Below are 27,456 nucleotides of genomic sequence, written 5' to 3'. Positions count from 1 at the left end.
TAGTTATTACAGTCACTTTTGCTACAGGGGAACAATAAAAGCATTCTTCCAGTCATCAGACACAGATGTAGCCTTTGCACACATGTTAAGTAAGTTGCAAACCACATCCATATTTCAACATTTCTACAGTTACACTATCTCCACCTGCAGCTTTACATCTGTCCACATTCTCACATTATGACTTCTCATTAACCTTTTGTTGACATTTATAACATTTCTTTAGAATTATACTCTTCACCACATAACTCTCATTCCCATACAAATCTCTAAAACACTCTTTCCAATGATCCCTCAGCTTGGTTTCATCCCAAATAATTTCACCATTTTGTTTTTAATTCCATTCATTTAGCTCAAGTCTTTTTGTTTAGTCTTTTCATCCACTTCCAAAAATTGCTTTGCATTTTGAGGAAGTGTGGTATCAGATTTTGGATTCTCCATTCTCCATTCTCTTATTTCTTCATATAGGGTGAGTAACAAGCAGGATAAATAATTGTTATAGTAAGAAGAGAAAAGCTTTTTTCCAGACTTGTAAAACCATTTGGGGGAGCCTAAAGGTAGGTGCCATGAGACCTCATTTTTAAAATTTAAACAAATTTGCAATCTACTTAGAGACCTCCGGTTCCTAGTTAGACCAAAAAGTATTAAAATTACTGTCAAGAAATTAAGTTTTATTTAATTGTTAATCTTTTAATTTAATTCATTTACTCTCCCCCCCAGCAGTTTTTTGCCAGTTTTTGCAAGATAAATTGCTTAATGTTGAATGATATCCTGTGAGGGGCTACAATCTGACATAATTTATTCAGTTATAAGTGTTAATTGGTGATGAGAAAGATGCAAATATGTTATTCATTTGTAAGGAAAGAATGATGTGTAATTTATGAGGAGGTATACCTACTTGTGTCAGAATCTCACTTCTACTACAGGGGTGAGATTTAGCAAAGAGCTTGCAACAAGTTTGACCCTTTGCTTGATGTAACAGGTCTTGTTTTTTTCTGTAGGAAATATCTCTAGTAGAATACACAGAGACATATACCAAGTATCTTACATTTATTGTGCTGCCTGTAAACAGTTTGGAAATTGACAGCTTTTGCTCACCACAAAATTTGGCCACTGGGCTGGTCCATTCTATAATATGGTATCTTCTTTTTCCCTCTCCTATAAAATCTTGGCTAATGTTTACCTTTGAAATAGAAAATTTCCAGAACAGCTATATTTTTCCTTCTCTCAGCTTAAAGCCATATGATACTGCCAGAGTGTGCATAAAAATGCAGCCACCTCCTCATTACTGCTTTCACTTTCAGAATGATTTGCTTAAAATGTGGAACAAAACTGACAGCACAAGTCCAGCTGTGGTATATTTAAGTGGATAATTTCCTGGCTCAAAGGACATAGATTATTAACTGGCTTCTCAGTTGTAGAGCTTTTGAAAGGACGAATTTAAAGCTAGAAAGCATCCACATGATTTCAACCATATGGAGGCTGAATCTGCGGTACTTACAAATGGAAATGCTCATATAGCATAGCAAAGGATCTGGAAGTGGCAAAACGTATTTTAAATGGCTCACTACTAGCCCAGTTTGTAGAACTAGACACACAGAAGATTTTTTCCTTTTTTTCTCTTGCCTATAAATTTCCTTTTTTTGTGCTATTTGCCTCTACCATCTGTCAGCACTGGTTTGTAACACAAAGTAGTAAGATCATCTCTTTAGCAAGTTTCTGAATTATTTCCATTTGTTATTTCTGACTATTTTTGCTCTACTTCAGGGGTATCAAAGTGCTGGCCCACAGGCCGGATGTGTCATGATAAAACCGTGCCCACCCCATTGCCAGCAAGGGAAAAAAAGTCACAACATGTTGCGACACGTCATGTGATGTTGCGAGTTTGACACTCCTGCTCTACCTGTTTTTGTTTTCCAAGTACATTTTTCAATGTTAATATTTCTTGAATTAAAATATTTCTTAAATTTGTCTCCAATGCAAAGGATTACATTAGGTTTATTTATATAAGGCAATTACAATTTGCAAAACTGTAATTGTAATTACTACATTAGGTATATTTATATAAGGAGATTACCATTTGCAAAACAATGTAGAGTTTAAGTATTTGGGATTATTCTATAAATGTAAACTACTACTATTAACTATCGTAGAGATATTACCTTGAAATATACAGTCATGGCCAAAATTGTTGGCACCCCAGAAATTTTTCCAGAAAATCAAGTATTTCTCACAGAAAAGTATTGCAGGAACACATGTTTTGCTATACATAGGTTTATTCCCTTTGTGTGTATTGGAACACAACAAAAAAGGGAGGGAAAAAAGCAAATTGGACATAATGTCAAACAAAACTCCAAAAATGGGCCGGACAAAATTATTGGCACCCTTTCAAAATTGTGGGTAAACAAGATTGTTTCAAGCATGTAATGCTCCTTGAAACTCACCTGGGGCAAGTAACAGGTGTGGGCAATATAAAAATCACACCTGAAAGCAGAAAAAAAGGAGAGAAGTTCACTTAGACTTTGCATTGTGTGTCTGTGTGTGCCACACTAAGCATGGACAACAGACCGAGGAGAAGAGAACTGTCTGAGGACTTGAGAACCAAAACTGTGGACAAATATCACCAATCTCAAGGTTACAAGTCCATCTCCAGAGATCTAGATTTGCCTTTGTCCACAGTGCTCAACATTATCAAGAAGTTTGCAACCCATTGCACTGTAGCGAATCTCCCTGGTTGTGGATGGAAGAGAAAAATTGATGAAAGTTTGCAACGCAGGATAGTCCGGATGGTGGATAAGCGGCCCTAAACAAGTTCCAAAGGAATGCAAGCTGTCCTGCAGGCTCAGGGAGCATCAGTGTCAGAGTGAACTATCCGTCGACATTTAAATGAAATGAAACGCTATGGCAGGAGACCCAGGAGGACCCCACTGCTGACACAGAGACATAAAAAAGCAAGATTACAGTTTGCCAAAATGTACTCGAGTAAGCCAAAATCCTTCTGGGAAAATGTCTTGTGGACAGATGAGACCAAGATAGAGCTTTTTGGTAAAGCACATCATTCTACTGTTTACCGAAAATGAAATGAGGTGTACAAAGAAAAGAACACAGTACCTACAGTGAAATATGTTGGAGGTTCAATGATGTTTTGGGGTTGTTTTGCTGCCTCTGGCACTGGGTGCCTTGAATGTGTGCAAGGCATCATGAAATCTGAGGATTACCAAAGGATTTTGGGTCGCACTGTAGAGCCCAGTGCCAGAAAGCTGGGTTTGCGTCCGAGATCTTGGGTCTTCCAGCAGGACAATGACCCCAAACATACGTCAAAAAGCACCCAGAAATGGATGGGAAGAAAGCGCTGGAGAGTTCTGAAGTGGCCAGCAATGAGTCCAGATCTGAATCCCATTGAACATCTGTGGAGAGATCTTAAAATTGCTGTTGGGAAAAGGCGCCCTTCCAATAAGAGAGACCTGGAGCAGTTTGCAAAGGAAGAGTGGTCCAAAATTCCGGGTGAGAGGTGTAAGAAGCTTATTGATGGTTATAGGAAGCAACTGATTTCAGTTATTTTTTCCAAAGGGTGTGCAACCAAATATTAAGTTAAGGGTGCCAATAATTTTGTCCGGCCCATTTTTGGAGTTTTGTTTGACATTATGTCCAATTTGCTTTTTTTCCTCCCTTTTTTGTTGTGTTCCAATACACACAAAGGGAATAAACCTGTATATAGCAAAACATGTGTTCCTGCAATACTTTTCTGTGAGAAATACTTGATTTTCTGGAAAAATTTCTGGGGTGCCAACAATTTCGGCCATGACTGTATGTATCTATTAAGTGGAGATGATAAGTCACTCTGAAAAGATAAGTGTTTAACACTCACAACACCTGAATTGTAGGTATCATCCTTTGTAAGAATTTGTAAAACAATAGGCTTCAACCATGGATGTCTGCAGGAGGTGGACAAAAAGGGGCAAATGATAAGGCCTGATGGCATATTTATATGTTTGCATCAATGTCATGTGAAGTACATAACCATGACATCATTGCACTGTGTCATCATTCTGGCATCACTGTAATTTGTTAGCAAGCAGCTGGCTTCAACTAGATTATACAAAATCAGATCCAACTAACTGAGTCACTTTCGATAGTGAGATGGGCAGCATTTAAATTAAACAAAAAAGCAATCTAAGGAACTAGATTGGCCTCTTGTCTGGAACCAACAGTGCTTTCTTCTTTTCCAGCAAAACCTTTGTGCTCTATCTGTCCCACCCTTGGTTGTGAGTTGTAGCAGTTTCTTCAGCATGTTCAACAGTCTTAGAGAACTACTTGTCAATAAAGCAGCAGAGCTAGATTTGGAAAGGCATTGTCCTTGTTTAATCAAGCACTGGGGTGAATCTGCTTTCCAATTGTTATTCCTGAGCTAGTGTTGAATAGGAAAGTTTTGAGTAAATTGCAGATTCCTAAGGAGAAATTATGAATAATTTAATAAGCATGTAAATGATTTATATCCACATTTCTATATAGTGAGAGTGCAATGGCGTAATCAAAGAGACTGACAGTGGATACAATTGTTTATGAAAAAAATAGAATTAGAAGTAAGAATTCTATGATACGAGTGACATTTTATTGAATGTGTCATTAGTCCACAGTCTCAGTCTAGAGAATTCAGGTTTATTTCAACATGCCTTGCTTAGAAGGCAATCCTGGAGAACCTTTTCAGTTTATGCTTATCCATGGAAAGTGTTTTCAGTATATCCATCATATGTCCCAAGATGACATAAACACAAATAATAAGATATGCAGCTAGCCAAGGATCTCACTATCTGTTGACTGGTGGTAGACCTTCAACTCAAAGTATTATATGATCTATCATGCAGATATGCATGAACCATAAAGCAGCCTAAATTATATACATTAATAAAGCCCTGTTTTGAGAACAATTGGGATACCCCAAGCAATTAAAACTTACTCTTTTAGCTGTTTTGTTAACTTCACAACCTGGGATGCCAATGACATACAGGTCTCCACCACTACTAAGTAACGTGAACACATTGTGTATCCTTGACGTTCAGCACTCTGGGAAGGTTTTTCACCAGCATGGTTTTGCATAGTCACATTTGCTCCATATTCCACCAGAGTCTAAAAATATATAAATATTAAGAGCAGCTATTATGTTGAGTGCACCGGGTTCAGTATGTGGCAGCCTTCCCAGTTTTATTCCCACCAGATATAATACATATACAACTTCAAGAATTAGCTAATAAAACCAATAGACATTCTGTCTGGGAATCATGGGAATTGTAATTCCCTATAAAAGTTAATGAAACCAGTTTGGGAATGTCTAGCTTATGCAAACTATTACTGTAAGAAGAGATATGGGAGAGTGAGTTTTCACACTGCTACTAAAAAAGAAAACAAAATAAGAACACATTTCACCATTTCAAAAACAAAGCACTGAAGGAAACATGGCCAGCTCCCTTCAAAGAGGGGACCAAAAAGACTATTACATAGGAAAGGAACAAAAACAAAGCACAAGAGCATTTGAACTGGGTGTTTTTTTTTTGCAAGTAAAGTTAGTTTTTGAATATAGTTAAGTGAAGTTGCTGAAATTCTTTTGGTTATGGTCTCCTAACTTTATTCAATAAATATTATTTTTTTTCTAAATTCTTAAGATTTTCTTGTGAGGTTCTAAGTGGTTTCGCTCCTGCTTGATTGGGTGAAGCCAGACATGATGAATGCTGCAAGAGGCCAGAATAATTTAAATTAGTGGAGGATAGGATAAGCTTTTTTTGGGGGGGAGGAGCATAAAAAGGAACCGGTATAAGCAGCATACTTTAGTTATTTGGTGAAAAAAAGGATGATATATAGTATTTGTGCTGAGAAGGTAACAGTAATTTTTAGATGATTTTTAGAAGCTGAATGAGCTAGGTCCTAGGAGAATTAATGATCTGTTCCTTCAAGGTCTTTCCTATACTCTTAACTTTAAAAGATTTCAAGGAATGTCATGTAATACTTTGTAATACTTCAAAGAATGTCATGCCAATGATAGTCTTAAGCTTTGAATGTTAAATAGCTCACCATAGATACAAAAGTTCCAATTTCATTTTTCAGCTGTTATATTTTATTTAATAAACACATTCTGCTGAGTTATTATATTGTCATTATATTGTTAGCTGAACAATATACTAAGCAGAGCACTTGCCAAACCTGATACTATTTGTTGCAAGTGCAATAGCTGATCCATAGAATTAAAGCTGAATTCTTTGATTGAACTGTTATTAATAAATAACAGCTGTTATATATCCTCTATCTTATTGAGGATTTCAGAAGCTCCAGAGTCATAGTATGGTTTAGAATTTACATAAACACAGCATCCATAGGAAATTAGATCATCAGACAGAAGCATTCCATTTAAAAGATACTAGAGGTGAGAGAGACATGCAGTAGGATAGGGGCCTAGTTCCATATAATACTTTTTATGAAAAATATCCATTCCAGAAAAATCATTTAAAATTATGTACAGGTCACTGATATGAACACTGTATAATATTTTCTTTCCTGAATTAATGACCAACAATTGTTTGTTTTTGTTTGTAGTGTACCTCAGCATGGGGCAGTTGAAATTTTGTTTCATGATAACAACAGAAACTCAAAAGTTCCAACATAACAATCCAAATGGTCTGAAGTAAAAATAATACCTCCCCTTTTCCCATATTTTATGCAAAATCCCATTTCTCTTGCAGGCCAAACATATTGCCTCATTCTGTTCTGAGTATATTAGATCAGTGTTCCTCAATCACGACAACTTTAAGATATGTAGACTGCAAATCCTAGGAGTTGAAGTCTACACACCTTAAAGTCAATATACCTTGCTGAGGTTGAGGAACACTGTTCTAGAACATAGCATATATCAACTGTCATTCAATGTAATAGAGCTTATGTTTCAAGTTAACAGTATTTCGCAAAGCTGTTATTTGTGCCTTTCCAGATGTTGCTGACAATTGCCAGCATCCCTCACCATGGACCATATTGATTGGGGCTTTAGGGATTTGTAGCTCAGCAACATCTGGAGGGCCACAAGTCTGGCAGGCCCATTCCTGTTTTGATGATTTACCTGAATACATCCTAAGTATCCATGCTGAGCAGCCACGTGAACTGCACTATTACCATCCTGATCAACTTCATCCAAAGAAATCCCTTGCTCTTGCATAAACTGAAGAAGCCACAGAAGGATTTTTTCCTACAGGGAAAAAGAGACATTTTATAAACTATGTAAAGAACAAAATAGGCACAGTGAATATTGATAATTAAAATGATGTGATATATAAATGTATAAAACACCACAATATGTTTAGCTAGTACCTGCACAACAGAATTTAACACCAATTGCTTCTTTAATTCATAGAAAACCCATGTTAGATGCTATTAAAATTCCATCGAGTATCAACAAATTTTAAATACTACAGTTGATAACGTTTCCATAGGAGTAGTAAGCATTGTTGAACTATGTTTGACTAAATATGCATATGGTTTTGTGATACGTCTATGGCAGGCATGTCAAACTGCCAGCCTGCAGGCCAGATGCATCATACTAAAACCAGACCCACCCCACTGCCAGCAATGGATAAAAAGCTGTGTTACGTCACGCGATGTCACGTGATGTTGCAAGTTTGACATGCCTGGTCTATGGTGATTGATTTTAAAATATATGTGCAATCAAAAGTTCAATAGTTAAAATATCCATTCTTGCTTTTCTTGGCATTAAATATTTGAACTAAATAGTTAAACTGTTGGCTATTTATCAATAAAGTTTTAATGTACAAAAATGCAAGATAGCATTGTGAACATGTGTTATCTATTAGTTATGGTCTCATAACTATAGCATTCAAGTTCAGGCAAAATTGCTATTAGTACCTGTACATTGATGGCACAGATTTTTCCCCCAGTTATAATAAATAATGATTTGTCTATTTGTTCTGCAACCATGTTCTATAACAATATGTTAACTTAATTAATCTATTTATATTTAGCTATTTGGATTATTGTGATATCTTTTCAGCATTTTTGTGTGATTTTTTTTCTTTTTAAAATGAAAAGAGTAATTAAATGTTGGGAGTAATAGAATCAACATTAATATATCATGGGGCAGCAGTATCAAGCTCTTTGGTGCCCCAAGCTGAAATTAATCATTGTCATGACAGAAAAAGATGGTGTTACAAGAATTTTAGAATCTGAACTATTTCCCCACTTACAACCTATTTATTTGCCAACATCAGAGGCATCTTTAGCTTTTTTCTAATAGCCTTCCTATGATGTAGTGAGCATTTGGATCCTTTAACTGACAATGAATAAGGTTGATGTTTACATAGACACTTCCTATATCTTGTTCAATTTGGAAAACTACCATTACAAGCAGACATTTTCTTAATTGACTAAATATTCCTGGCTCATCAGTCCCCTTGCTTAGGCTCTTAGGCCCTGTCATCTCACAGCTTGATACTGCAATGTGCTCTACAGGCTACCCTTGAAGAGGATTCAGAAGCTACAGATGCTACAGAATGCATCTGCACAGTAGTTCTTGGGGCCCCTAGGGTGATCCATGTAACACCGCTGTTGTGTGAGCTGTACTGGTAGGCAGTTTCCTGCCGGATCCAATTCAAGGTGTTGATTATTACCTTTAAAGCCCTTTAAGGGATGGGCCCAGGCTACCTGAGAAACTGTCTCACCCCAGTAGGATTGGCCTAACCTAGCAGAGCTGGCAGAAGGGGCATGCTGCAGGCTCCATCAGTCAAGGAATTCTGCTGGAAGGGGTCCAGGAGAAAAGCCTTTTCTGCTGTGGCTCCTGCCCTCCAGAACCTCCTGCCCTTTGAGGTGAGATCCACACCCACCCTCTTGGCCTTCAGTAGGACCCTTAAAATCTGGTTCTGGCAATTGGCCTGGGCCCCCAATGGGGGTGTATCATACTGAAGGTGGTTATTGGACTGAGGAAAAGTTTCTACTGCACTCTGAGAATATTTTGCTCCCTTCCTTAGGTAACTTTAATGTTAGTATTTTTTATTTTAATATTTAATGTTTTACCTTGCTGTTTTTACTCTGTTGTAAGAAGCCACCTAGAGTTGCTTCTAAGTGAGATGGGTGGGATACACATTTAATAAATAAATAAATTGATAAATGCACAAATTCTCATAATATTTATGTTTTAAATATTTAAACCCTACCTCATATCTAAATAGTATGCTGAAGCTCCACATTCCTAAAAAGACATGGCCAGGGACACAGCAAAAATAAAATTGATGTAATTAAAATTAAATTAAATAAAGACAGTTATTATGATTATTCTATATCTTCAAATTATGGAATTGCAAGGGACCTTTTAGGCCAACCACTTTCTCATTGAAGGAATCCAATTAAAAATCCTCTGTCAAGTGCCTCTGCTTGAACACATCCAGCAAAAAAAGTCTATTGTTTGCTTGGTAATTAATCTACTGTCAATCTCCTCTTCTTGTTGGGGACTTATTTATTTTTTGGATATCTATATCTAATCTATATCTATATCTATATCATCTATATCTATATCTATCTATCTATCTATCTATCTATCTATCTATCTATCTATCTATCTATCTATCTATCTCAAGGCTCAAGGTTGACTCAGCCTTCCATCCTTCCGAGGTAGGTAAAATGAGGACCCAGATTGTTGGGGGCAATTAAGCTGACTTTGTAATAATGCCGCTTGGGGGGTGTGTGAAAGCCCTAATAAGCAGGCATATACATAGAATGAAGGCTACTGCTAAGCTTGTAAGCTGCCCTGAGTCTTCGGAGAAGGGCGGGATATAAATGGAATTAAAATAAAAAAATATCTACCCTATCTATCTATCTATCTATCTATCTATCTATCTATCTATCCATCCATCCATCCATCTATCTCATGCCCTGTGTTCAGACACTCAAGGAGAAAGGCATAATGATCTCTTCTCCCATTTTCCCCACAGTATCCTATGAGATGGGTTGGGTTGACAGAGATTGTTTGACCGAAAGTCAACCAGTGAGCTTCTGAAGGGTAGACATTCCTTCAAGTATTTGTGAAATACTTGTTTCTTCATTCATCTTTCATTAAGATATATTCAGTTCTCTTAGTAACCTTAATATTTTCTACTTCATATACTGCAACTATGTTTAGATTTAGAATTTTCCCTGAGTCGTCAACAGATTCAGCAGTACAGAATTATAGTAAATAAATAAAATCATAGAAATCTATTCATGCATTGATCAAACTGACAATTTTTCTTCTAAATGCTACAATTAATTATAAACTAGTAACCAAGATTGCTAGAAACCACCACTGAAGCAGACAAAATAAAGGCAATGAACTGTAATAAATCTATAATTTTCTCCAAGATAAAGCAATGTAAAGCAATGGAAGAATGAGATTAGTAAAATTGTAATAAAATTCTTTATAAATGCTATTAAAACAAAACATATTGCTGACATATAATAAAGAGATAGAATTACATACAAAGAAACAAAATGTAGTGCAGCACACAAAGCCCTGAAAAAATCTGCAAGTTGAAAGCTGATTTGGTTTGGATTATGAGAACAGCAGTATGAGTTAATCAATATATTTAAAAACTGTTACACCAAAAATCTGTAATCAGTCAGACAACAGATTTTAAAAAAATATTCATTGGAACAAGTACTTAACATCGTTCATTTTCTCCATATGACTAAGATGGAATGCTTCTTACAGATTTATATGTTGAAGAAAAGGCTTATGTAAACTAATGCCAAAAAAATTAGTTTTTCTTCAGAACTATTCTTTTATGGTTGTAAAACCTAGTTTTTAGTTAATGACCATTTGTAAGTTTTCTACAATCATATATAACCTACATGCACTGAGCTTTTTGAATTAATCACTCCTAACAAATTGAAGAAGACAGTGCCAATGAAAAAGGTGCCAAAATGAGATCACTGGGGGAAAAAAATAGATTTGAGCAACTTCAGAGGAATTCCAAAATTTGCAGAAATATAAAAATATTTTAAAATGCTAAAGATGAACTCTCCACCCACCAAACAGGTCTCATTTGTATATTAAAATAAAACACAGAATTTCTTCCCAACTATTTAGACCAGAGATATGTTTGTTGAGCCAATTTGTTTGGCATATACAGTTGGAAAATAAATAAGGCTCATTTTTGCTATTAACATAATTCACAGTCTAAAGATCCACATTATTGGAGAAGTGCTCAATCTACATCTCTTTCTGATGTCACCATCTGGCAAGGATCCAGCTGGCTCCTTTACTATTTCTGAAAATATTTGGGTTCAAGGATATTCCTGCATTCAGACCTTGAACTAAGGCAAGGCAAGATGTGTTTTTTTTCCCCCAAAACAAAACATCCTGTACAAGCTTTGCAGGGCAACATTGACTTAAAGGGGTCTATTTTTTAGCACTACTCCCACCCTTTTAAAAAACCTTTCCTATCATAGGAAGCATTTACTCAAAAAACAGATATCATGTGTGCCAAGTGCTAGAGGAAATAATTGTGTATTGAATCCATTCAAAAACACTAGTTTCTTATAAAAATATTTTCCTTGACCTGTAGCCAATTCTGAAGTTTATATGGGTTATCTTTTGCGTGAATAACTTTTGAGTATGTTAAAAAGTATCTTGCAATTCTTATACGTTAGAATTGTTTTACATTTATTTCTGAGGTTCTTAACACTTGAAGGGAATTTGTGTTTAGGCTTCACATCAGAGTTGAAAGTACATTTCAGTATTCCAGATATTTGCCTTATTCAGCTCTTGGCTTGATTTGGCTAAGGATTCTCAGAACTCGGCCAGATTAGAAACTTCATTGCAAACATGAACAAAGCTTTAGGAGAGCAGCTGATTTGCCCACAGCAGTGCAAAGATGTTAGAGTCTATGAAGTCTATACTTGACTCTCCTTTTGATGACTGTGGGACACAACTGATAAATGTTAATATAATGGTTCTCTTAAACCTGGAAACCCCTGTTTCCTCTCGTGCCAGTCTCAATCTTCACACTTTGGATAAAATGCAATTAAACAATTTACAGTTAGTCCTTGACTTATGACCACAACTGAGAGAAGAATTTATATTGCTAAGTGAGAAATTTGTTAAGTGAGTTTTGCCCCAGTTTACGACTTTTCTTGCTACATTTGTTAAGTGAATAGGTGCAGTTGTTAAATTGGTAACATAGTTGTTAAGTGAATCTGGATTTCCCATTGACTTTACTTGTCAGGAAGTCGCAAAAGATGATCACATGACTCCGGGACATTGCAACTGTCATAAATATGAACCAGTTGTCAAGCATCCAAATGTAAATCACGTGACCATGGGGATGCTGCAACGGTCGTAAGTGTGAAAAATGGTCATAAATCACTTTTCTCCGTGCTGTTTTAACTTTGAATGATCACTACATGAACTGCTGTAAATCAAGGACTAGCTGTACTCAGGAAAAAAAAATATCCATCTTTGGTACAGATATTACTCTAAAGTTCCCATTTTTATGGATAAGGAGAATACATAATGTAATGAGGGTAGCCTGAATCAATTATTTTATATACATATGTGGGTGATATCTGTCTTTCTGTACCTGCCCATAGCATCCGGCGTAGTGGATAAGGCTCGGGTGATCCTTAGAACAACTCAATTCTGCAATAGCTTCTGTTTCACTCACCATCCATCGCACACATTCCAGCTGACCATTCTAAGTAAAAGAAAGAAAAGGAAGACTTTGTTTTTTCCAGGTCTGCTTATTTGTGAGCATGCCATCGTCACAACCGCAAGCACATACAAATAAATATCTGTCCTGAGAGTTCACACACCCGGCTGTTTTCTTATGTGCTTATTATCATAATGGCACTGATTGCAGACTTATTTACAATTTATGAGTCATTTCTGCCGTGCAAACATCATTTGCTTCTAAGTGGCCTCAGAATTAAAATAGTCTTGAATGCATCAGTGTTTCCTTGATGGCATGTTTGTAAGAATTCTTTTGTAAATATATATTTATTTCACGCAAACTCTTAGTGATCACTGCTGCTTCCCAGATGTTTAGGACTACAGTTCCCACATTTCCCAGACAGGATGGCTGCTACAGCTCTAACACTCTGGAAGCACCATAGTATCCCAATTCATAATGTTAATATTAAAAATAATTTAAACATGGAATTAACATTGTTTAATAAAGTGCAGATTTTGAGGGGGAAAGAAGATAATATATTGATCATAGGATGTTAATTGTTAATATAAAAGAAACAATAGTTATATCTGGTAAGGGTATATTTCAGACCCAAAATATCTGCTGCATTTCTCTACAGCTTGACATTTTTCCAGTTTTTCTGATTTTGATTATGGGATCTGTTGTTAGAGAAATCAAAGGGTTAGGCAACTGTGTTTTTAATCTTGATATTCTAGCAAAAATAATACCCACAACCAGGGTTAGAGCATGCTCATTATATATTTGTAGTATTTTCCCACATATTTTTAATAACAGTCCCATGTTAGGTGACACTACTATGACTCTATGGTGCAAGGATGTCCTCCAGCAGGTTTATGAAAATAGGTTACTTTTTGGATAAAATTTAAAGCTTTATTCAGTGTGAGTGTATAAATAAGGATAAACAGGATGAAATAAATGCTTCTTTATTTCAATGTGCAACATTGAAAACTAAGACAGCTTGGATATTAAAGCCTTTTCACATTGTCTTATGAAAATAAACATGCTCATTTAAAACCTAGCAGGCATATAAGAACAACAACAAAAAAAGGTATATTCCTTTGCATGCTTATCTGGCAGCAAGTCTCACTGAAGTCCATAGGATTTATTTCTTAGTAGACATGCATATTAATACAATGAAAAATAACAAATTTCTTCTGGAAAAATGTCAGCTGACAGCTATGAAATACAAGAAAAAAATCACATTTTATAGTATTGCTGACTACTTGTAAAATATAACAGCATACACAGAAGAACTATGTAGCTGAAGAAGACTAGTATATCTGTTTTGTAAAGTACTGTAATGAAGACAGACAATACAGCAATTAAACAAGATATAATATATTTAAAGAACATTAAGGTCCAATAAAAACATTAAAGATGCCCTCCCCCTCCCAAGAACTATATGTATTGCAAAAAGTAATTTTAGAGATTGATTACTAGATAAGGGCTGAATCATAATGCAGCCGAGCGGCACAAACTCCATAGTATATGTTAATATCTCCCCACCACTGGCAACTCTTATGCAAATATAAGGTCAAGAAACTATAAAGCCCATTTACTGGCAATTTAATGGAAACATTAAACTGAAATCTTTTTGATGGATCTCCCAATTGTACTCTGTATGTAACTGCACCTATAACATAGCTAGTCTTCATTTTCATAGTCATAAATTGCAACTGTTTTAGAAGCGATTCAAAAACAGGATACCCATGTCTTTCTAGATATTTTACTTTGTCATTTTGAAGCAGAAGCTGGTTTATTAGCCTTACTTGCTAATAAAGTAATCACAGCTTTTTATTTTGATGCTCCTATAATGCAGTTACAGTACTTGAAAATAATACTCTACTAGGTATACAGACCTCTCTCCAAATTAAGTGTGTATTATACACACTAATATTTCTGCATAGGTTTATCCATGTTCAAAAAATTAGTAAGTGTGCATTGGTTTAGATTGCATTCTTATGCAAGCTTATGTAGGTGTAAAATTCTTTGAACATAAGATGAATTATTTCTTTGAGGAACCAAATATTGTGGTTTTCAAATTAATTTTGTATTATTTTTTTGTGCTCGGTCCGATGTGCATGGTTGCTAAAGAACAGCCAGAGAAGAGAAATACTTAAAGGTAATAAAGGCCACAGAGCAGCAATGTTAGCAGAAGGATGGGTCTTTTTCAGTGTGCACAAGTCATTGGCTTAACTGCTGGCCATTTGACAGTATATGTGCCTTTATAGTACTGCTCATCTTGTTCTTGTTTTCTGTAAAAAGGTAAAGGAAAAGGTTTTCCCTGTCATCTTGTGTCTGACTCTAAGGGATGGTGCTCATCTCTGTCTCCTGGCTGAGGAAGTCAGCATTGTCCAAAGCTGCTTCTGTAATCATGCAACCAGCATGACTATATGCCATTTGTAACACCTTCCTGCAATGCTGCAGTGCTTCCTTCCCACTGATTGCCACTTTGAGGCAATTGGCAAAATGATGTCTAGTTCATGTTACATGCATCTTGCATGTTACTGAAGAGTGGAAGAGACTTGACTGATTCTCCACTAATTTCTGTGTGCCGTTCAAGGTACTGATAATCATCTAAAATAGTCCGATACGGTATACAACTAGATTTTTTTGTGGGACCACTTCTATCCAAGGATATCTATTGGTCCCACCCATTCTAAAAGGCAGGCAGATTTCGAATCCCTTCTTTGAAATAGGGCTATTCAAAAGGTATGCCTTTTCTCTAGATATGCCTGTCCTTTGGAATGATTTTTCAATAAATTTTCAATTGGCATTTAGAAAGACTTTAAAAATTTAAATTTTCACCCAGGAACTGGCCTGGGATAAATGAATTCCTAATCAAGAAAGGTATGAATGTAAGCCAGATCTTCTACTTAACTTATTATTACTATCTCTTCACAACAGTGTGAAATCACAGTTGCCAGTTCTTTAGCAAACATTGGCCTTTATACTCATTCTTCCCAACAACCTAGGATGACATAATGTATTGATGTAGTATATATGGGAATCTAAGCAATGTGATCTTTTGAAATTGAGAGATGGGAATTTTGTCAATGTACAGATTTTCTAAGTGCCATCCAAGATTTTACTAAGTGTCAATCATTACTGGGAGCACTATGGCCAGTTTATGCCATAATCTTTCAATTTCTGTTTTCAGATCTTGATATTGTGTGATATTTTCCAATTTTCCACACTTCCCTTTTTTTAAAGCACAATTATATCTGGTGTATTATAAGTGAAGATCTTTATGTTCACACTAGTTTTTCATTTCATTCTTATGGTTCATTCAATAATGTGGCCCACATGATTATGTTTGAGCAAATGTCTATTGACAAATGGGCAGCCTGTCCCTTAAATATCATAGAACTTTATATTACCTTTATTGCTAAGCCTGCTGGAGTTAGCTGCTCAATGTTCCGCTCATTCAGGCAGTCTTCACCCATTAGAGAAGTAAGATGCTGTAAGCACTCAGCATGCCCTCTCGATGCTGCAACATGTAAAAGATTGTTGCCACTTTCATCGTGGATTTTGTCCAGATTGTCTGCTGCAAGGTGGGGCTGTGCAAAAAGATAAAAACTGGAAGTGTTAATTCAAGGTTAGCTTTCTTAGTTGCTCCTAAATTTGTTATGTTAGAAAATACAGATTATGTTTTTTGGATGTTTTTATACAGGTAGATACATGAGCTTGTCCACCATGGTCAGAACTTATGACAGTCATAAAATGGGTTGGTCATACAAATGACCCAATTTTATGACCTTTTGTGCAGCTGTTGTTAAGCAAATCACCAGGGTCATTAGGGGAACACTATGGTTGTTATGTGAGCTGACTCTTTGCTATGGGTATGGTTTTGCCAAAAACTGGACGTAAATGCTGTCTTTTTGGCAAAACCATTACAAACTGCAGTCATGTAATTTTGGGACCTTGCAAATAGCTGTAAATGTGGCCCAGTTGCTAAACCCTTGGATTACAGTCACCCCTGTAACTTTACATCTGAGCTATAAGTGCCCCCAGCTAGGTCTGCTGGATGTGCAAACAGTTGCTAAGTGAGCAGTGTAAGTCAAGAACTATCTCTATGTAATTGAACAATAAGTCATTTGTGAAATTTAAATACATCATTTTTTAATTTCTAGAAGTTATTCTTGAGAGCCAGACCAGGAACGGACAATTTTAAATGACCAAAACCATACTTTGGAAAATTTCTACCTTTTTTCCCATTGGTGTTCAAAAGCTGCAGGGTTGTGATATAATATTATATCATATTATACATGAAGAAGGAGTAGGACCCTTCGGCTCTTTTCACTTTGAAAGCTGTCTTTTTTTAAAGAAAAAATTATCTAGGTCTAAACCCATCTAAGGTTTAATATATCATGTTTTCTTTCCACAAAAAATCAGTAGGAAATTCATCATGGCTTTGATGAGTTTTGGCTGCATGGTCCAGTAAGGATTTTAAGGACAATACACTATACGGCTAGTCCTTGACATACAGCAGTTCATTTAGTGACCGTTCAAAATTACAACAGCATTGAAAAAAGTGACTTATGACCATTTTCACACTTATGACCCTTGCAGAATCCCCATGGTCACGTGATTTACATTTGGATGCTTGACAACTGGCTCATATTTATGACGGTTGCAATGTCCCAGGGTCATGTGATCATCTTTTGTGACCTTCTGACAAGCAAAGTCAATGGGGAAGCCAGATTCACTTCACAACTGTGTTACTAATTTAACAACTGCACTGATTCACTTAACATCTGCAAGAAAAGCCATAAAATGAGGCAAAACTGACTTAACCCACTTAGCCACATAAATCCTGGGGTCAACTTGGTTGTAAGTCGAGGACTACCTGTGCATGGATTAGAAAACTGATTTGTATTATCTGTATAATTATAATTATACAGTATAATTATAATTATAATTAATTATCTGTATAATTATAATTATCTGTATAATTGTCATTTTATTTATATACACCATATGTCCCAGGATGTGGGGGAGGCTTGAGCTGCTTTTTCCATGTTCTTGAATGGTCTTCCCTTAGACCAGAGGTCTTCAAACTTGGCCCTTTTATGACTTGTGGACTTCAACTCCCAGAATTGCTCAGCCAGGCACGCTGGCTGAGGAATTCTGGGAGTTGAAGACCACAAATCATAAAAGGGCCAAGTTTGAAGACCCCTGCCTTAGACTTCTCCCCTTCTTGCTGAATTTTATGACATTATTGAAAACCAAATAATTTCTGAGGGTATATTCTTGATCTATTGTATTAAACCATTTTTAATTCTTTTTGTACTTTTTCTCATCACTGACGTTCAAGTAATTGCTACTTATTATATAATTTGGGAGCTGCTGATAGTCATTTGACTACAGTGGGTTATAAGTTTAGTAAATGAAACAAAAGATGCCCTAATTTTCCAGATTTAAATCTTCCAAAAGACTTAATGTGAGCTGCCAAGCTTGGAAAAGACCAAATGGTATATTCTCCATTTATAGCATTTTCTCTTCTCCACCCTAATCTTACTGTTTATCTTATATACATTTAAGCATTACTTGTCCTTCAGGAACAAAATCCAAACCCCATCTGCACAATATCCTTTTTAGGAGCAACAAAATGACAACAAAGCAGGCAGAACATTTTTGAATTCTCCATAACTCTTCATGATGTAAGATATTATTTCTAATATTATATGAAGCCTAACATTTATTGCAACTACTGTTAACAAATGCATTTAATCAACAACCATCATATTGAAACTGAATCTGAAGTTCAAACTTCCTAACTGGCTTCCTTCCCACCTTTAGCTTTTTAAAACACCCGACCTAATAAAGCATTCTGAGAAACCAGAAAGCTTTCACACATTTATGTATTATTTTGAGTGATTCTAATAAAGAAAGTTAATCCAACAGGGTATATTTTTTTCCACATAGATCAATATGGCTAAAACTGTTTATTTAATTTTTTCTTATACATAGGTTCTTTTAACCCTGGCTTCAAAAATAATTAAAGGCTCTCTGTATTGATTTTTCCCTTTGTAGCAGACAATATTAGAAATATTTAGTTCAGCATAAATTGCTACAGTGTTACAGCTTTTATAAGGCAGTCTCATGTATATCGGAATAATTAACTGTTTAGGTAATAGTAATGTCTAAGTATCTAAAGAATCAATGGAACTAGCTTTATATGAACATTGTTAAAAAACGCATCATCAAAAGATTGGAAATAGTGAATTAGAGCTTGGGACTCAATGTCCAATATCATGTGTCCACATATAACCATCTATAACTCTTCAAATAAATGACAGAAAATAATTGGAATGCCCTAGAGGATTAAAAAAACAGTGTTTCCTTCCTGGCTGGTGAGGCATAAGACTGAAAATTAATTGTGTAATGCCAGTCATTTTTTGAAGGCAGAGCTGGTCTAGGCAAGGATAAATATTGATCTACTGTAATACAATAGTCCCTTGTTCCGAAGGGATTCATTTAGAACAACACAACACTACATTCTGTGAATTTATTTTGCGTCTATATTTCATGAGATCAAGCAAAAATAAATGCACAAGCTTATTCCACTCTGTGATTGTAACATCTATCCTGCATTTTTGCCAGTTTCATTAGAATTTAGTGACACCATTACTGTTTTAGGATTAACATCATCTTCAGTTTTTCAGTAATAATATGACACAAAAACTTCAGCTTACCCCAACAGGGTAAGCACAGCAGTGAATTAAGGTATCACAACTGATATTATTATAAAGAGAATCGCCCCCCTGCAAAAAACACTAAATGGCTGACTAAATAAATGGAAAGAGAAAAGCCAAAAGTGACAGTAATTAAGAACATTCAAATAACTGACAACTTTCGGATGTAAAATATACTGATTTTGGACTCAGCTCCACTGAATTCCAGGGGTTCAATTGAAAAGATATGGTTAGGATCAGCCCATAGTGACACTCAATATTTTTAGGTATTCAGACAAGCTGAATCAAACAATACAGAGAAGAAAATAACACACAGCTTTTACAATTGCAGTCTCATAAATAAGATAGTATGTATTTTTTTATGCTGAATCTAATTAACCACTGTACTGTTTTTGAAAACATTGTCTAGGGAAGTCAAATTAAAACCGTGTATAAAGTGAACAGTGCACATAAAACTTGTTTTCCTTATATCAGCCTTATTCACTTGAGTACTGTTATTTTGGAAATGCCTTTTTTCATGTCTGATCATAAAGCAGGAACTCTCTGTATGGGTTAGAGGACAATGGGGGTTTCTGTGTGAACTCCTGTTCATGAAAGCTGTTACACTAAGCTGGGATAAGCACTCCTGAATAATAATTAGAACAAAACAGGAGACTCTCTGTTGCTATCACTGGCTTCTAAATAGAAATTGAACTCATTCTGTTAGTAACTAAACAACTGCAACTGTACCAATCTGAAAAACAGAGTTATGTAAATTACAAAGGTAGTATATATATTTTTGGTCAATAAACCTTTCAAAAGATATTTTCACTGCAGGCTACAATCCATGTATATTTCGTGGATTACAAATCATTTGTATGCAAGGAGGGAAAATGTATATTTTTGAATTTTGTCTTGAGTGCCTTATGAATTATTTTAAAAACTTACCAGAAGTGAAATTTGTCCCTCTTTCACAATATTTAAGATGCTCTTAGTTTTTTTCACATCCTCATTATTTTCTTCCGAATTTCCGGAATTGTTCCAGTTCACATTACTGCTCAGTTTGTCATGCTTGCTTTCGGTACTTTGCAGATGAAAAGTCCTTAACTGGCAGTGGGACACAGACTTCTCCATTTTATCAGCAGAAGTCCTACTGAGGAAGCCCCTGCTCTGGGCTTCAGGTTCATGGACTGAGCCACTTTTAACGAGTGGCTGTGGAAATTCACGTTCTTCCACTAATTGCTTATGCTGATCAGCGACAATGGACTGTGCTTTTTTCAACTGAGAGCCTTTCACAGGGGAGAGAACACAGAACTGTGTTGTTCCTGTGGGGGCCTTTTCAGGGTTCCCTACAGGACTGGACTTGCTGCTAAGACCATTCAGTGTGGAATACACATTCAAAATCCGTTTCTCAGGAGCTGCCTTTGTAAAAGCAGCAAGCTGCTGGTTCGACTTAATATAAGGCACATCCAAAATTTCATCCATGTCCAAGTCATAGTGCTCCAGCTCACCAAGCAAAACTCCAGGTTCAACACATTTAGATTTTAGGCTTTCGCCATTACCTGGAGTTTGATCACCATTCTGAGTCATGGATGGAGGATCATTGCTTTTCTTGCAGTCCACCTTCTGATTCTTTTGGTCATCACTTTCATTGTTTTCAGAGCTTTCTGGTTGGTGCTTAAGTGGTGAAACCCTCTTTACTGGTCTGAATTTGCTATACATGTCTGCAATGCCTGTTGGCTTTTGGGTATTTCCAAGGAGCGTTGAAACTCCTGAGCTCCAGTTTGTGGTAGACACTAGAAGATACAAAGACAATTTAGAATGAATCCTCTTCCATCATGTTGTTGCTCATGCTTTATTATCCTGCAAACCTTGAACAAAAACTCCAGAAAATAAGAGTTATCCTTAAGCAAAATACTGTGGAAAGGTTTTCTTAACTATCTTTATCTACATATCTTTATACATATATGTTTGTAAGCAAGAATTAGGGCTAAATTGCAAAGGAAGTATTAACGTTAATACTTTAATTTCTCTGACAAAAGAAGAGCATTTAGACTTAATTTAATTTAATTTAATTTAATTTAATATTTGCATTTGTATACCGCCCTTTCCCTGAGGACTCAGGGCGGTTTACAGGGAATTAAAATCAAAACATACAAAAGTTAAAACCAATTTAAAAAGCATTAAATTCACCCTGTACATTAAAACCCCAGTTAAAATTTTCCCCTCAGCCTGGGCCCGAGAGCTCAAAGAGCCAGGTCTTCAGGCCCCGGCGGAATGATCGGAGGTCGGGAGCAGTCCTCAGCTCTACTGGCAGCTGGTTCCAGAGGGCAGGCGCTCCCACTGAGAAGGCCCTATCCCTGGGTGTCACCCGCCGGCAATCTCTCACCGGCGGAACCCTGAGCAGACCCTCCCTGTGGGAGCGCACTGGGCGAAGGGCGTTTGATGCCGGCAGCAGGTGTTCCCTCAAATAACCCGGACCCAGGCCATGTAGGGCTTTATAGGTGATAACCAGCACCTTGAATTTCACCCGGAGGGCAACCGGAAGCCAATGCAGCTCGCGGAGTAGAGGTGTTACATGGGAGTATCGGGAAACCCCCATTACAACTCGCGCGGCCGCATTCTGCACCAGTTGAAGCCTCCGAGTGGTCTTCAAGGGCAGCCCCATGTAGAGAGCGTTACAGTAGTCCAAACGGGAGGTCACAAGCGCATGAGTGACTGTGCGTAGGGCGTCTCGGTCCAGATAGGGACGCAACTGGCGCACCAGGCGAACCTGTGCAAAAGCCCCCCTGGTCACGGCTCCTATGTGATCTTCAAAATTGAGCCGTGAATCCAGGAGGACGCCCAAGTTGCGAGCCCTATCAACGGGGGGTAACACCTCACCCCCCATCATAAGAGGTGGAATAACTTGGTTAACCCGAGACGCCGATATGCACAGCCACTCAGTCTTGGCGGGATTGAGACGAAGCCTGTTTCTCCCCATCCAGACCTGGACCGCCTCCAGGCACCGGGACATCACGGAGAGGGCATCACTGGGTTGGTTCGGGGTGGAAAGAAAAAGTTGGGTATCATCAGCGTACTGGTGATACCCCACCCCAAAACCACGAATGATCTCGCCCAGCGGCTTCATGTAGATGTTGAACAGGAGGGGCGAGAGAACCGACCCCTGAGGGACTCCACAAATGAGAGACCTCGGGGCGGATCTCTGCCCTCCTGTCAACACCGACTGCGAGCGGCCCTGGAGGTAGGAGGAGAACCACCGTAGAACGGTGCCTCCCACTCCCAACCCCCTGAGACGCCGCAGCAGGATACCATGGTCGATGGTATCGAAAGCCGCTGAGAGATCTAATAGGACCAGGACAGAGGAGCAACCCCTGTCCCTAGCCCTCCAGAGATCATTCACCAGCGCGACCAATGCCGTCTCCGTGCTGTGTCCGGGCCTGAAGCCCGATTGGTACGGGTCCAGATAATCTTGAATAAAATAGAAAACAAAAAATATACATTGGAACTTGAACTACTCCTAATTTTCTTCCTTTTTTCCTGGAACATAATTGTGATAGTTTGAAAAGAAAGGAAGGGATTCAGATACCAATTTATATGGGGGCATGTGATAGTAGAAGACATTACAGTTTTTTTAACAGCCTTAGGATAAAATGTTTAAATCAGTAGATTCTATCATAGCAACATTTATATTAACGCTGAAAGTGGTGTAGTTAGAAATGAAAATTGAGAAAATTGTGTACTTCATTTTATAAGTCATATTTAACATGCAGGACTAGCACAGTAATGCTCCATTTGCAATTTTTTTACACTCATGTGCAGAATCTCTGAGAAACATAATTTTTGAAGAAGCAATTGGAATTGCAGAGCAAACAGTAAAAAAAACTACATACTTAAAACCAGAAACTGATTAGACTTATTATTATGGCTCCAAAAGCCTTTACAATGATATCACTTGATAGTATTTATTACTCTATCAACAAGATGCGACTTAAGAGTTTTACTAAATCCCATTCATTTTAGACATTATTTGTATATTGTGTACAATCTTGGGTTCAAAAGGCAACACTTTTATGAAGGCTTTATTTACATGTGAAATTTTTTCCAAGTGATAGAGGCAATGGATACCACATGTTTCCCAGCTGTTCTTTTCTGACAAAAACCTCTTAAGCTTTGCAAAAATGAATTCTATTCAACACTGTTGAAAACACTTTTTTTGACATACGGATCTATGCAAATAGACATGACAAGGCATCAATATTTGTTAGTTTGAAATTAATTCTTCATCACCTTTAAAGATAAAATTAATATTTCATTTTTTAAAATATCTAATCAAAAAAAGTTCTAGGGTTAGATAGCCTGTGGAATTTATACCGAGAATGACTATACTCTTAGGAAATTGTAAAAAAAGAACCTCCCACAACCATGAAATTAAAGAAAAAAATTCATCCTTTTATTTTTCCTGGACAAAATTTATACTAACTTGGAGATGAATTCTGCAGAATGTATTTGTCTATTAATTCCAGATCGTGAACTTTGATTTAGACCATTGAAAAGGGACTTAAATTTGCAAATATGGAATGGGACTTTTATCATGATTATCTAGTTTCATTGATTTTAGGCTAATTCTAAAGTCTATACAATATATTCAATTATATTATTTTCTGTATTTAGGTTTCTTTTCTTTCACTATAGAAAGGGTGTTGAATTCATTATACATAATTATCTTGTCTTATTTTCTGAATCTGGCTATTGAGAATGATGGTAACTTGCCTTAAAAAGCAAATTTATACTTCTTACATACTGCCACATTTGATAAATCATAAGTTATGGTTATGTAGACTAGGGTCTTATTTATCAGATAGATGAAATATTATTCTCAGTCAGCAGGTAAATTTTGTGCAGGTTTATAGAGAAAAAACAATAACTGAGTTTGAGTAGAAATATAATTAAAATATGGAGAAATAATTTATGCTAAAGCTAAAATCTATGTGAAATAACACAATGACAAGTCCTGTCAGCAACAATCAATGACAATTGATAATTAATCCAGCAAATTTTATGATTATGTAATATAAGAAAGAATGCTGAATTGACAAAAAAGCCAGTTAAAAAGCCTTTGGGAAGAGAAGCATTTCAGAGAAGGAGACTTTACTTTTTGAGTTATTACTGCTCTCTTTCATACTAAGAGCTTCACAGACCCAAGCTAGGGTTCGTTACATTGCCTGTTTTTCCCCCCAATATACCTAGCCATAAACTATGGTTTATAAACCACTGTGACTAGATTCAAACCCAAATGTATTATAGCTTAGAATGAAGAGCGTAGTATTTTATTCATTCATTCAAAAACTCTTTACTTCCTTTCAAAAATTTGTCTATAAAATAAGACATTGGTTAGCATTGATTTAAGATTCTAAATAACTACTCGCAGACATTACTTTAACTTTTTTTGCCTAAAGTACTGTCTACTTTCATAGGTCGTATGTATCATCTGAGAGCCAGTTTGGTATAGTGGTTAAGGCATGGGTCTTCAAACTCGGCCCTTTTATGACTCATGGACTTCAACTCCCAGAATTCCTCAGCCAGTGTGCCTGACTGAGGAATTCTGGGAGTTGAAGTCCATGAGTCATAAAAGGGCCGAGTTTGAAGACCCATGGGTTAAGGCATCAGGCAAGAAACTGGGAGACTATGAGCTGTAGTCTTGCTTTAAGGCACAAAGCCAGCTGAGGGGGTCTAGGACAACTTGCTGCAGCCACCTTGCTGCCATCACCTAGTTGCGGCCACTTCACCACGCCCACCTTACTGTGAGATGTCTCGTCCTGACAAACTTGCAACCCTGGTCTTTCCACTCTGGTTTCCAAAGCTGGCCTAGCTTAAGGGAGGTAAAAGTTCCCACCAGCCCGTACTCTTCCAAAGGCTTCCTCAGCTCACTTTCCAGCACCCCACACGAAAGGTGGGGAGAGGGGCAAGCAGGAATGGTGACAGGACTCTCTCCCAACAATGCCGCAAAGGCTCTTCCCACTTAAGAATCCAGCCCGGAACAATGACTCCTGCTTAGCCCACCTTTTGTTGTTGGGAATGAGTCACCGTGTCACTGACCCTGCTTGCTCCTTTCCCCGCCCAGGAGCCACCAGCATGCTGAAGGAGAGGTCTTTCTCCCCAAGTTTGCCGGTTTGGATGCAGATGAAAGTCCTCAAGCTCGGAATGATGTATGTGTGTGTATATGTGCATACGTGCACAACAATGACAACCACTTAGTCCACCTTTCATGGCTGGGGGATGCTAGAAAGTGAAGTGAGGAAGCCTTTAGAGCAGGGCTTTTCAACCTTTTCACCCATTGTACCACTTTTAGGATATGGCAACATCCGAGTAACACCAGTCGCCCAGAAAGGTGTCAAGAACTTGACTAAAAAAAATATGATAAAGTACAGGTAGTCCTCGACTTACAACAATTCGCTTAGTGACTGTTCAAAGTTACGACGGCACTGAAAAAAGTGATTTATGACCATTTTTCACACTGATGACTGTTGCAGCATCCCCGGGGTCATGTGATTTACATTCGGATGTTTGGCAACTGATTCATACTTATGACAGTCACAGTGTCCCAGGGTCATGTGATCACCTTTTGCAACTTTTTGATAAAGGAAGTCAATGGCTGGGGGGGGGGAGCTCATCACTCAGGTTGCAGGGTGCCTGTGAGGGGGGAATCCATGGAACTCTGGTGGAGGGGGGTGGGTGCCCTCCTTCTCTCCCATTGTCCCTTCCTTTCTTCCTTTCTTCCCTCCTTCTTTGTCCCTTCCTCCTTCCCTCCCTCCCTTCCATTGTCCCTCTTTCCCTCCCTCAGGTTGCAGGGTGCTTGTGGGGGGGGTGAAATCCATGGGTCTCTGGTGGAGGGGGATGGGACTGGGGTGGGTGCAGTCCTTCCCTCCTTGTCTCCCATTGTCCCTTTCTTCCTTCCTTTCTTCCCTCCCTCTTTGTCCCTTCCTTTTGCAAACAGGAAATCTTGCACAGGAATTGCAGCTGGGGATTTCTCTCTCTCTCTCTCTCTCTCTCTCTCTCTCTCTCTCTCTCTCTCTCTCTCTCTCTCTCTTACACACACACACACATACACAGAGATTCTCTCTCTCTCTTTCTCTCCTCTCTCTCTCTCTCTCTCACACACACACACACACACACACAGAGTTCTCGCTTTTCCCCTTTGCAAAACGGGCTTCAATTGAGCTCTGTTCTAACTTCGGGTGCCTTGGGAATCGTCTCTCCCCACCCCAAAAAGCACAGGAATCTTGCACAGGAATTGTAGCTGGGGATCTCTCTCTCTCTCTCTCTCTCTCTCTCTCACACACACACACACACACACACACACAGACATAAATTATTATGGGGCCGTGAGGGGTATCGCATGCTCGTGGGGGGGGAGAGGAAAAAAAGATGGAAGAGGCTGCAACAGAGAGAGAGAGAGAGAGAAGGGGGAAAAGAAGGAGGGGGCTTACCTGCCGAGGGAGTGGATGGCTCTGTCCCCTTGCTTCTGAAGTAAGAAGAGGCGGGGAAGGATGACATGGATCCCGCACGAGAAGAGTTCAATCCGGTTGCTGCACAATGAGTCCCTGGGGAGGGCGAGGCCTCGCTCTGCGCCTGCGCTCTTCACACACCCTCAGTAGGGTTCCTGCAGGGCAGGCCGCCGCCAAGCAGCTTGTTTTCCAGCAGCAAGTGCTGGGAAGGAGCGGAGGAGGGGCAGGCGGAGGGGGGGAGGCGGGGGAAGGTGACGCCATGTACCACCAGCCACATGCTCGCGTACCACCAGCGGTACGCGTACCACCGGTTGAAAAGCCCTGCTTTAGAGAAGGGATGCAGGCTGGCAGGAACTTTCACCTCCCTTAAGCCAGGCTGGCTTTGGAAACCAGAGCAGAAAGCCCAAGGTCAGGGTGAGTTTTCCCTATGGCAAGTTAGCTGGGGCAGGGTGTCCTGCAGCAAAGTGGCCGTGACCAAGGTGACTGCGGCAAGGTGACTGTGGTGAGGTGGTAGTTGCCAGTTGTTCCATTCCACCAGCT

General features: G+C 38.1%; 1 protein-coding gene across 1 annotated transcript in view; it reads right to left on the bottom strand.

Moving 5' to 3' along the window:
* Positions 1-27,456, bottom strand: part of SNCAIP (synuclein alpha interacting protein) — a 127,403-nt gene that overhangs the window by 17,257 nt on the left and 82,690 nt on the right. Inside the window, exons 4-8 of the mRNA XM_081321119.1 lie at positions 20,357-21,204; positions 16,112-16,291; positions 12,603-12,716; positions 7,100-7,225; positions 4,955-5,124 (exon numbers count right to left, since the gene is read on the bottom strand). Coding sequence (XP_081177245.1) covers positions 4,955-5,124; positions 7,100-7,225; positions 12,603-12,716; positions 16,112-16,291; positions 20,357-21,204 — 1,438 coding nt within the window. The remainder of the gene's footprint in view (positions 1-4,954; positions 5,125-7,099; positions 7,226-12,602; positions 12,717-16,111; positions 16,292-20,356; positions 21,205-27,456) is intronic.

The sequence above is a fragment of the Vipera berus genome, assembly GCF_964194415.1.
Source record: "Vipera berus genome assembly, chromosome: 2".
NCBI lineage: Eukaryota > Metazoa > Chordata > Lepidosauria > Squamata > Viperidae > Vipera > Vipera berus.
This window is presented reverse-complemented; position numbering and strand designations above follow the sequence as displayed.